Source organism: Argentina silus (assembly GCF_951799395.1).
Source record: "Argentina silus genome assembly, chromosome: 8".
Classification (NCBI taxonomy): domain Eukaryota; kingdom Metazoa; phylum Chordata; class Actinopteri; order Argentiniformes; family Argentinidae; genus Argentina; species Argentina silus.
In genome coordinates this window covers 15159145-15169144 of record NC_139662.1, presented here as the reverse complement: position 1 = coordinate 15169144, position 10000 = coordinate 15159145, and the positions used below count along the sequence as shown (strand labels likewise).

Here is a 10000-nt window from a genome sequence, read left to right as displayed (position 1 = left end):
TTAACTAACCTACTTTCACCGTACACATCCACCCTTCCACACTGCAAAGCTTGCTGAACGCATCATCAGACATTTGCCGGTGACCCAGGCTGTCCTTATCTAAAAGGTGGCAGGTTTGTTTCTCTTCCTCTGAAGTGTTCTGCTCTGTCATCTGGACTAATCCACACACACACACACACACACACACACACACACACACACACACACACACACACACAACATATCCCCCTGTCAGAATCCTCTCACTCACTAATTCATTCAACTGTGTGTATCTTCTGCTCTCCTGGAGACAAGTGTGTGTACCAACCAAGAGAGAGCCTGACTTTGAGCACCAAGATTTGTTTTCTATATGACAGCCTGTGCGTGCGTGCGTGCGTGCGTGCGTGCGTGCGTGCGTGCGTGCGTGCGTGCGTGCGTGCGTGCGTGCGTACGAGCGTGTGTGTGTATCGTTGCGTGCTTCTCTGTGTATCTAGCTGTTGACTCTCTGGCCTCCTGAAGAGTGTGTGCTGTATTCATTGAGCTGAGCGTGGGCAGGGCTTCCTACTCTGTCACAGAGGGAGGCTGAGGGATTTCCCAGGATGCTTTCTGGCTGCCAGGCGCTAAGGCTGCGGCGGCTCGTTAGCACGGCTCCACGCTGGACCAGGCCGGTCCTCAGGGGGCTCATTCTACTAGCCAGGAACACAACAACACACACCAACACCACTGGCCCCACTGGCCAAACTCAGCCATACATACTGATGAGACGCTGTGTGTGTGTGTGTGTGTGTGTGTGTGTGTGTGTGTGTGTGTGTGTGTGTGTGTGTGTGTGTGTCTCTCTGTCCCTCGTGCTCGTTTGCTCTCTCTCTTTCTCGCTCCTCTCCCTCTCTCCCCCCCCCCCCCACCCCCTCTCTCTATCTCGACTACGCCCCCCCCATCTCTCTCTCTCTCTCTCTCTCTCTCTCTCTCTCTCTCTCTCTCTCTCTCTCTCTCTCTCTCTCTCTCTCTCTCTCCCACTTTTTCTCCTGTCCTCTGACAGAGTAGTAGCAGGTCAGGGTCACATAGTGGGGATCAGTTGAGCAGCGGTCACTAAAGACCAATGTTCAGTGTTAGACTGGAATGTTGGACATGGGTGGTGAATCCCATAGAAATAGAATAAGTAGAACGGACATGGCACTCAGACCATGGCAATTTGGCTAGTACACCAAAAGATGGCTGACATGCAGTTGTAATGAAGGGTATAGGTAAATTATACTATTTAGAGAAAGAAAAGTCAAGCACATGGTATACCTACCATGCTAACATGTTACTGTATATCTCCTATAAAGACATAGCTACCATGCTAACATGCTACTGTATATCTCCTATAAAGACATAGCTACCATGCTAACATGCTACTGTATATCTCCTATAAGGACATAGCTACCATGCTAACATGCTACTGTATATCTCCTATAAAGACATAGCTACCATGCTAACATGCTACTGTATATCTCCTATAAGGACATAGCTACCATGCAGCTGTGTGCTAACAAGCTGGACAAGAAGGACTTCTTCGGGAAGTCGGACCCCTTCCTGGTCTTCTACCGCAGCAACGAGGATGGAACGTGAGTGGAACCACGATAAAAGAGCACATTCTATCCATTCTATTCTATGTTTCTATTCGACATTCTATCCATGTTTTAGTTATTTTTTTATTCATCCTTTATTCGTTTAGGGGAGTCCCTTTGATATGGTCTATTTTTGAAGGGTGCCCTGATTACTAAATATATACACATCACTATTATTTGCATAAAGATTTTAAAAGGTTTACACAATGTATTTGTTTACTGACAACAATAAATTATAACAAGAGCACTGTTGGGTATCGTATTATAAAAAGAGCACTGTTGAGTATCGTATCATAACAAGAGAAATGTTGAGTGCACTCATTCACTCCTCCTCATGGATTTAAAGGGGATGAGTAGGTGGAAGAGAGAGGGATATGGTGGAATCACCTTCTTGTCCAAGCTTACAAAATCCATGCGAGGGAGTGAATGGGTGAATGAGTTCTCAGCTCTGTTCGGACAGGATTCGTTTTACAAGGGGATACACAGTAAATTGCAACATGTCTTAGCTTATTAATACCAATTCTTAGTACCTAGTAGATCAAATGCATATGTACAAACTGTAAAAAAATATAATAATTCCTCCGATGGGGGGTGGGGGGGGGGGGGGTGGTGGGAGGGTGGACTGGATGAAAAATAACATGAATTACAGGGCTTCGGTGAGTAAAGCTTATGGGAATCATCCTCTGAACAGACGGACGGGACGTCCCAGGGTGATAACTACCTAACCGTCCCTCTGTAACACTAGTGCAATCAGAATAGGGCTTATATTAGGAATGATCTCTGTGTGTTCTCTGTGTGACTCCAGCGCCACCCTCTACTGTTCTTGGCTTTTCCGAGTTGCAGTGATATGACCTAGTTACACAGGAACAAGGTGTGTGTCTCTGCTGAGCTCCGTGACTTCTGTCTAGCCTGTGTTCTCTTTTCTGTCTTCTCCATTACCCATTCTGCATGTTCTGCACTCCAGGTTCACAATCTGCCACAAGACAGAGGTGATCAAGAACACACTGAACCCCGTGTGGCAACCCTTCACCATCCCCGTACGTGCTCTCTGTAACGGCGACTACGACAGGTGAGAGCACTGTGTGCGTGCGTGCGTGCGTGCGTGCGTGCGTGCGTGCGTGCGTGCGTGCGTGCGTGCGTGAGTGCGGACCCCACGGGAGTCCCAAGTGCAGTCTGTGATTAGCATAACCAGTTAAACAAACCTTTTCCCCTGGAGCAACCAATGAAAGAAGCTGTGCAGCTCCACCAGGATGACATCACCTGTTGCTGGGCAGATCAGAATAATGCCAGCAGTCGGCCGTGTTGTCCAGAGGCCAGCACTGGTGTTATTGGTATCCACTCAGAGAGTACACACTGTCACACTGTTCACGGGCCACATCAATCTACCGTGTTTAGTGTCTCTGAGACAACTGTGTCAGCAGTAACACGTGAAATGAGCACAGTGCCGGAGAGCTGTCTGGCTCAGGTGGCTGGAGTAGCGGTGAAGAGAGGCGTGTCCATGACAACGAGCAGGTCAAGTGTCGTCAGGTGCGCTGAAAAACTCTGGCCTTGATAATAGCACAGATATTTCAGACACACCCCCGAGCTCCACCGTCCAGCGCCCCTGCCAGCACCTGCGTTTACACGAAGACTGTTTTTTACGCCGTTAAAATAGAACCCGATATGTCGTTCGTGAACTTCTGTGGCCGAATAAGAGGTGATATAACTGAGATGCCACTCACAGTCAACTCCTGGTTCGATTCCGACCCTCGACCTATCTTGCATGTCATCCCTCCTCTCTCTCCCATCCTTCCTGTCAATCTCTCTACTGTCTCTATCCCAATAAAAGCGGAAATGCCCTAAAAACATATTTAAAAAAATACTGTGTGAGTATGTGTTTATTTGTTGTGTAATACTGTGTGAATGTGTGTTTATTTGTTGTGTAATACTGTGTGAATGTGTGTGTGTTTGTTTTCCAGAACGGTGAAAGTGGACGTGTATGACTGGGATCGAGACGGGAGGTACTGTACTGTTAATATCAATAAATGTTGTTATTTTCCAAATGGCGCCAGTTTTTGTCTAAACGACATGAAACAGAAATCAGAGCAGAAAGGTAAAATAAAGGTTAAGAGAGGGAAGGCAACATTTAAATATGACACAAATTAATGGAATTTCATGTTCAGTTCTTTTTTTAGTGTTTTACCTCAAATTGCACCATGTGTAAACAATTAGTGAATGGGAGAGAGAGAGAGAGAGAGAGAGAGAGAGAGAGAGAGAGAGAGAGAGAGAGAGAGAGAGAGAGAGAGAGAGAGAGAGAGAGAGACAGAGAGACAGAGACAGAGAGAGAGAGAGACAGAGAGAGAGAGAGAGACAGAGAGAGAGAGAGACAGAGAGAGAGAGAGACAGAGAGAGAGAGAGGTATTATCTTCCCATTTCCAGAGAGAGATTCTACTGAGAATCCAGAACCTGTTATCACTCCATGAGAAATGCTACCTGCTCCATGTGAGGGAATAGTTTATTTTATACATAATAACAATTGAAAGACAAAATAAAAGAAAAAGGCAAATTCTGCCTATCAGGAAGCCTCCCCTAAAAAGTACTAAAATAATAAGTAAAATAGATAATTATAATAATATCAACATATTTTTGGCTAGTCTAAAGTGTGCATTGTGAGACTGAAGTTTGTCACAACAAAAATGTTAATGAAAGTAAAGCATTGTCATTAAATACAAAATTAAAGAATAAGAAAGGCGTCTATTGAAGGAATATTAAGACAGTTGCTCCAAGATATATTTCATTCGTTTTTTTTTTTAAATTGGTAAGTACTAGTGCAATTTTTCTGATTATCTTTTTTCAATGATCAATCTACATCTTTGTCTCATGATGAATGTGGATGTTCTGAACCTGTGCTTGTTCTAATAATAAATAATAATGTAATACATTTATAAAACGCTTTTCATTATACAAGAATAATCTCAAAGTGCATTAAATAATAGAAAATAAAATAGAAAAAATCAGGTCCAGGATCTAGTATTCAATTCTGAGGTTGTTCTGAATCTGTGCTTGTTCTGAATCTGTGCTTGTTATGAATCTGTGATTGTGAATCTGTGGATGTTCTGAATCTGTGCTTGTTATGAATCGGTGGTTGTGAATCTGTGGTTGATCTGAGTGTGTGGTTGCTATTAATCTGTGATTGTGAATCTGTGGATGTTCTGACTGTGTGGTTGTTCTGAATCTGTGGTTGTGAATCTGCGGATGTTCTGAGTGTGTGGTTGTTCTGAATCTGTGGTTGTGAATCTGCGGATGTTCTGACTGTGTGGTTGTTCTGAATCTGTGGTTGTGAATCTGCGGATGTTCTGAGTGTGTGGTTGCTATGACTGTGTGGTTGTTCTGAATCTGTGGTTGTGAATCTGTGGATGTTCTGACTGTGTGGTTGTTCTGAATCTGTGGTTGTGAATCTGCGGATGTTCTGAGTGTGTGGTTGCTATGACTGTGTGGTTGTTCTGAATCTGTGGTTGTGAATCTGCGGATGTTCTGACTGTGTGGTTGTTCTGAATCTGTGGTTGTGAATCTGCGGATGTTCTGAGTGTGTGGTTGTTCTGAATCTGTGGTTGTGAATCTGTGGATGTTCTGACTGTGTGGTTGTTCTGAATCTGTGGTTGTGAATCTGCAGATGTTCTGAGTGTGTGGTTGTTTGTCCTGCAGCCATGACTTTATTGGGGAGTTCACCACCAGCTACAGAGAGCTGTCCCACGGACAGAACCACTTCAATGTCTACGAGGTGAGGCACTGAGGATCAACTACAGTAGAAGTTCATAGCTCATCCTCCGATTTCTACCTCCACCAGCCTCCCCAGTCCACATAATGTATCTGCGCGAAGACAGAACTATTTCATAGTTCAACTCATGTCCACATAGAATGACTATAGCCAATCAGGACACTAATGCTTTCAGTGCAGTAGTTCTTCATACTCCTTCTACAGCAGTTACATGGAACTACTGTTGCCATGCCTGACTGATTTCAACACTGTCAGGTGTGTGTTGTACCTTGAATACATATTCCATTGCACATTCACATACTGTACTGTATGCACCGTATCAGTTCAATACATCCTCTGTGTAGTTTGCTTTTGAAGATTAAGTCTAACGACTTAATAGTTTTTCTTATCCACTTTTTCCTTTTTCAATATGAAACAGGTTTTGAATCCTAAGAAGAAAGGAAAGAAGAAAAAGTACATCAACTCTGGCACGGTGAGTACTGACGTTCCACGGGAGGCCGGCGAAGGTAGAAATCGGAGGACGGAGATCAGGAATGGAATGTATGGAATGAGGGATGGTAGTTTCCATGGTAGATGGTAGATATCATTCTTCATTCAATTCCATGCATTACAATGAGCCCATCCCCTACTGGTGACGAACTCCTCATGTCTGCCTGTCAGTTTCTCCACCGTAATGATTTATATGTGTAATCATTGTTTTCATCCTCTACTTTTCTCTCTCTCTCATCCCTTTCTCTCTCTCTCTCTTTCTCTCTCTCTCCTTCTCTCTCTCTCACCCCTCTCTCTCTCATTTTCTCTCACCTCTCTCTCTCATTTTCTCTCACCCCTCTCTCTCTCACCTCTCTCTCTTTTCTCTCTCTCTCTCTCTCTCTTTTCTCTCTAGGTAACGCTGCTGTCCTTTAAAGTGGAGTCAGAGTACACCTTTGTGGATTTCATACGAGGAGGGTGAGGAGGGGAAAGATATTAATTATTAATAATGATTAATTATTATTAATTCTAGTATGAATTAACCACATGCCTAGCCTTTAGCTCAGTAGGCTAATGCAGTATTGTTGCATGCAGGAGACTCTAGGTTCGATTCCAGACAGGTTTGCACCAGTGGAGCCTGGTGGAGGTAGAAATCGGAGAACAGGCTCATAGTAATGCATGGAACGAAATGCGGAAAGTTATTAAACGCACACGTTTGATGCCATTCCTCATTCCATTAAATGCATTACAATGCGCCCGTCCTACGATTTCTACCTCCACCAGCCTCACCTGGTTTTACACTTCTGAGACTATTCCATTGCTGTCAACCAAGCTAAACCAAGCAAAGCCAAAGTATCTTATTGAAAGCAGATGCTATTTGGACCGGTCCAGGCCTGCTACTGGCCTCCCCTTCAGACTGGCATATCTAAGTGGTTAGTCAATGGGACCTAATTGGACCAGGAGCAGAGAGAAACAGCCTGAGATAAACACTGTTCAATACACCATCGATCACAGCCCAGCTAAAGAGGTTCGCTGAGGTTTGACTTTTTAGTGCACCAGTAGTAGGTTTGTATTATGGTTATTTAATCTGTCAATCTATAATCTAATTAAGATTGTATATACCAAGTAATACTGAGTGTTTCCCTGCAGAACACAACTGAACTTCACAGTAGCTATCGACTTCACTGCTTCTAATGGTAAGGCTGGAGTTGGAGCATAACAGTTACCGTAGTAACTTTCAATATATGGATATGTATACGTTTGGATATGTATGTGACCAGATGTTGCGTGTGAGTTTGGCCTGGTGTGTTTTTTGGGTTTGAGCTTTGTATTGTATACAGTAGAATATACTACTGTAGTTTGCCACAGTGATCATTCACCAGCGGTGTGTGTGTGTGTGTGTGTGTGTGTGTGTGTGTGTGTGTGTGTGTGTGTGTGTGTGTGTGTGTGTTCATGCATACATGCCTGCCTGCATGCGTGTGTGTGTCTCTCTCTCTGCCCCCCTCTTCCAGGTAACCCGGCCCAGCCCACATCCCTCCACTACATGAGCCCGTACCAGATGAATGCGTACGCCATGGCCCTGAAGGCTGTGGGGGAGATCATCCAGGACTACGACAGTGACAAACTCTTTCCTGCCTATGGCTTCGGGGCCAAGCTTCCCCCCGACGGCAAGGTCTCCCACGCCTTCCCCCTGGTTGGTGACTCCATACACTCTGGTATACTCAGATACACACACACACACACACACACACACACGCTTGCACGCACACACACGCTCACACGCACACGCTCACATGCACATACACACACACACACACACACATAGCCATCAGTGAAAGACAAGTTTATCGAATGGTTCTGGCTATAGTTAGTTAGAAGTGTCAGGGTTATCACTAGGGGCGTGTCTGTTGGTGGGTTGTTGTCGTGGCATCCTCAAGCAGAGAGAGTTATAGAGCAGTTATTGCCACTGTGAAGCTATGGGTGTGTGTGTGTGTGTGTGTGTGTGTGTGTGTGTGTGTGTGTGTGTGTGTGTGTGTGTGTGTGTGTGCCTTGAGGAGGACCTGGGAGTGTAGCTGTCTGTGTGTCTGTGTGTGTGTGTGTGTGTGTGTGTGTGTGTGTGTGTGTGTGTGTGTGTGTGCGCGTGCGCGTGTGTGTGTGGTTTGGGCCAAGGACTGTCACTGTGGTGACAGCTGGCCGAACGCGCTTAGAAGCCAGCTCATCTCCCAGCCCTGCGGGAACTCCCAGCATCCACTACTTCCTCCTGAGGAGCCTCCCCCAATCAGGAGCTCCGCTGGCTGCCGTTGTCACGCCAACTAAGCCTTCTCCAGGGGTGCACCCCAATCGTCTAAAGGGGCGTCTGTGACAGACATCTCCTGTCTGTCATGGCCACTTATTTCACAACACAACACAGGTGAAGGACATATGGTGCTTGAGCTTCTTATTCCCCCACACTGCCCCTTTCATCTCAGACAGACGTTCGAGAGTAGCCAGTGGATGACACAGCAGCAGCAGCAGTCTGCGTTTAGGTTTCTTCTTTTAGCTTGGCTTGCTTTTTGGGCGTGTATGGTTTGGTGTTAAATCATATTGTTTGTATTCATAACTCTAAAACATGCAACTTTCCGAAGTTTTGGACGAAATAATGTCATTGTACATCCTGTATGTGTGTGTAAATCATGAGGCCAGCTCCTAGCTGTAACAGTGCCTTAAGGAGCGGAGAGGCTTGGGAGCGGAGGGCCTTTGGACTGTTCCCTATAAATGTTCTTTCACTTTAATTAAATGCAACTTCATTAAATCCCTGTAGAGCTCATTAAGAAGACATGGGCATCTCTGACTGAAGAGGAAGTTCATATATCAGGAAGGAGAATATGATCATTAGTGAAATTGTATATTATATAAAATAATTTCTAACCCTGACCCTAATCTTTATTATATCATATTATATAATATATAATCTAATATATACTGTATATAAGTTGTAATGCATGGAATGGAATGAGGAATGGTATCAAAAACCATTCCTCATTCCATTCCTCATTCTGTTCCATGCACTACAATGAGCCTGTCCTCCGATTTCTACCTCCACCAGCCTCCCCTGTGTGATACCAATGTATAGGCTGTTTCCTGGTGACCTCACATCCTGTACCTGCCTCCTGTTTCCTGTCTGCAGAGCAGTGACAACGCCAACCCTAACTGCGTGGGCATAGAGGGGGTGCTGGAGGCCTACTTCCAGAGTCTACGGTCCGTTCAGCTCTACGGTCCCACCAACTTCTCCCCCGTTATCAACCAGGTAGCACGGTGAGTACACACACACAGACACACACACACAGACACACACACACAGACACACACACACACACACACACAGACACACACACACAGACACACACACACACACACACACAGACACACACACAGACACACACACAGACACACACGTACATACACACACACACACACACACACACACACACACACACATACATACACACACATACACACACACACACACGCATGCGCACGCACGCACGCACGGACGCATGCACGCACACACGCACACACACACACAATCTCAAAGCTGCACACAGTTTCGAAGCTGCAGTTTGTACTTGGAGCTGTCAGATATGCTCTTTCTCTTTCTCTCTTTCTGTTTCTCTTATATGTGTAATCATTGTTTTCATACTTGACTTTTCTCCCTCTCAACCCCTTTTCTCTCTCTCTCTCTCTCTCTGTCTCCCTGCCTGTCTCTCTCTCTCTTTCTCTGACGAGCAGGCAGCTGCTCTCCTTCCATATCTAAATATTAATATTCATCAGATGATTCCTTGTTATGGCAGATATGAGAACCTGTGCTGCACAAAAGGACCTCTAAATGTCTGTTGGGTCTTAGGATGGCACACTAACAACAGGATATGTATGGGAACACCAATGTTGTTTCCAGAAGAACAGCATAGAATTGCAGAGAATTTTTTGGAGGTGGAAGGTGGAATTGTGCCTTTTATGTTTTCTCCATGTTTACTTTGATACCTGGAGAGCTTTACTGAAGAGTTATTTCTCAAAGAAATTTAAAATTAATAAAAAGCCTCTCAGACTTTCCTGTAAAAGGAACAGTGAGAGGTTGTACTCTCGGGGGGGGGGCTAGGTGGACAGGAGGATGAAAAGGAAAATAGTTTAGCATTCAGAGAGCTGACCGTCT

At 45.0% G+C, this 10000-nt stretch overlaps 2 protein-coding genes across 2 annotated transcripts in view; one reads left to right on the top strand and one right to left on the bottom strand.

Annotated features, from left to right (window-relative positions):
- hdac7a (histone deacetylase 7a) overlaps positions 1 to 10000 on the bottom strand; it is a 532558-nt gene that overhangs the window by 28295 nt on the left and 494263 nt on the right. The window lies entirely within an intron of this gene.
- LOC310808701 (copine-9-like) overlaps positions 1 to 10000 on the top strand; it is a gene marked incomplete at both ends in the record, with an annotated part of 44894 nt that overhangs the window by 31685 nt on the left and 3209 nt on the right. Inside the window, 9 exons of the mRNA XM_083675752.1 lie at positions 1480 to 1583; positions 2551 to 2655; positions 3545 to 3586; positions 5271 to 5346; positions 5762 to 5815; positions 6227 to 6288; positions 6961 to 7007; positions 7323 to 7504; positions 8978 to 9105. Of these exons, the coding sequence (XP_083531878.1) occupies positions 1480 to 1583; positions 2551 to 2655; positions 3545 to 3586; positions 5271 to 5346; positions 5762 to 5815; positions 6227 to 6288; positions 6961 to 7007; positions 7323 to 7504; positions 8978 to 9105 (800 nt within the window). The remainder of the gene's footprint in view (positions 1 to 1479; positions 1584 to 2550; positions 2656 to 3544; positions 3587 to 5270; positions 5347 to 5761; positions 5816 to 6226; positions 6289 to 6960; positions 7008 to 7322; positions 7505 to 8977; positions 9106 to 10000) is intronic.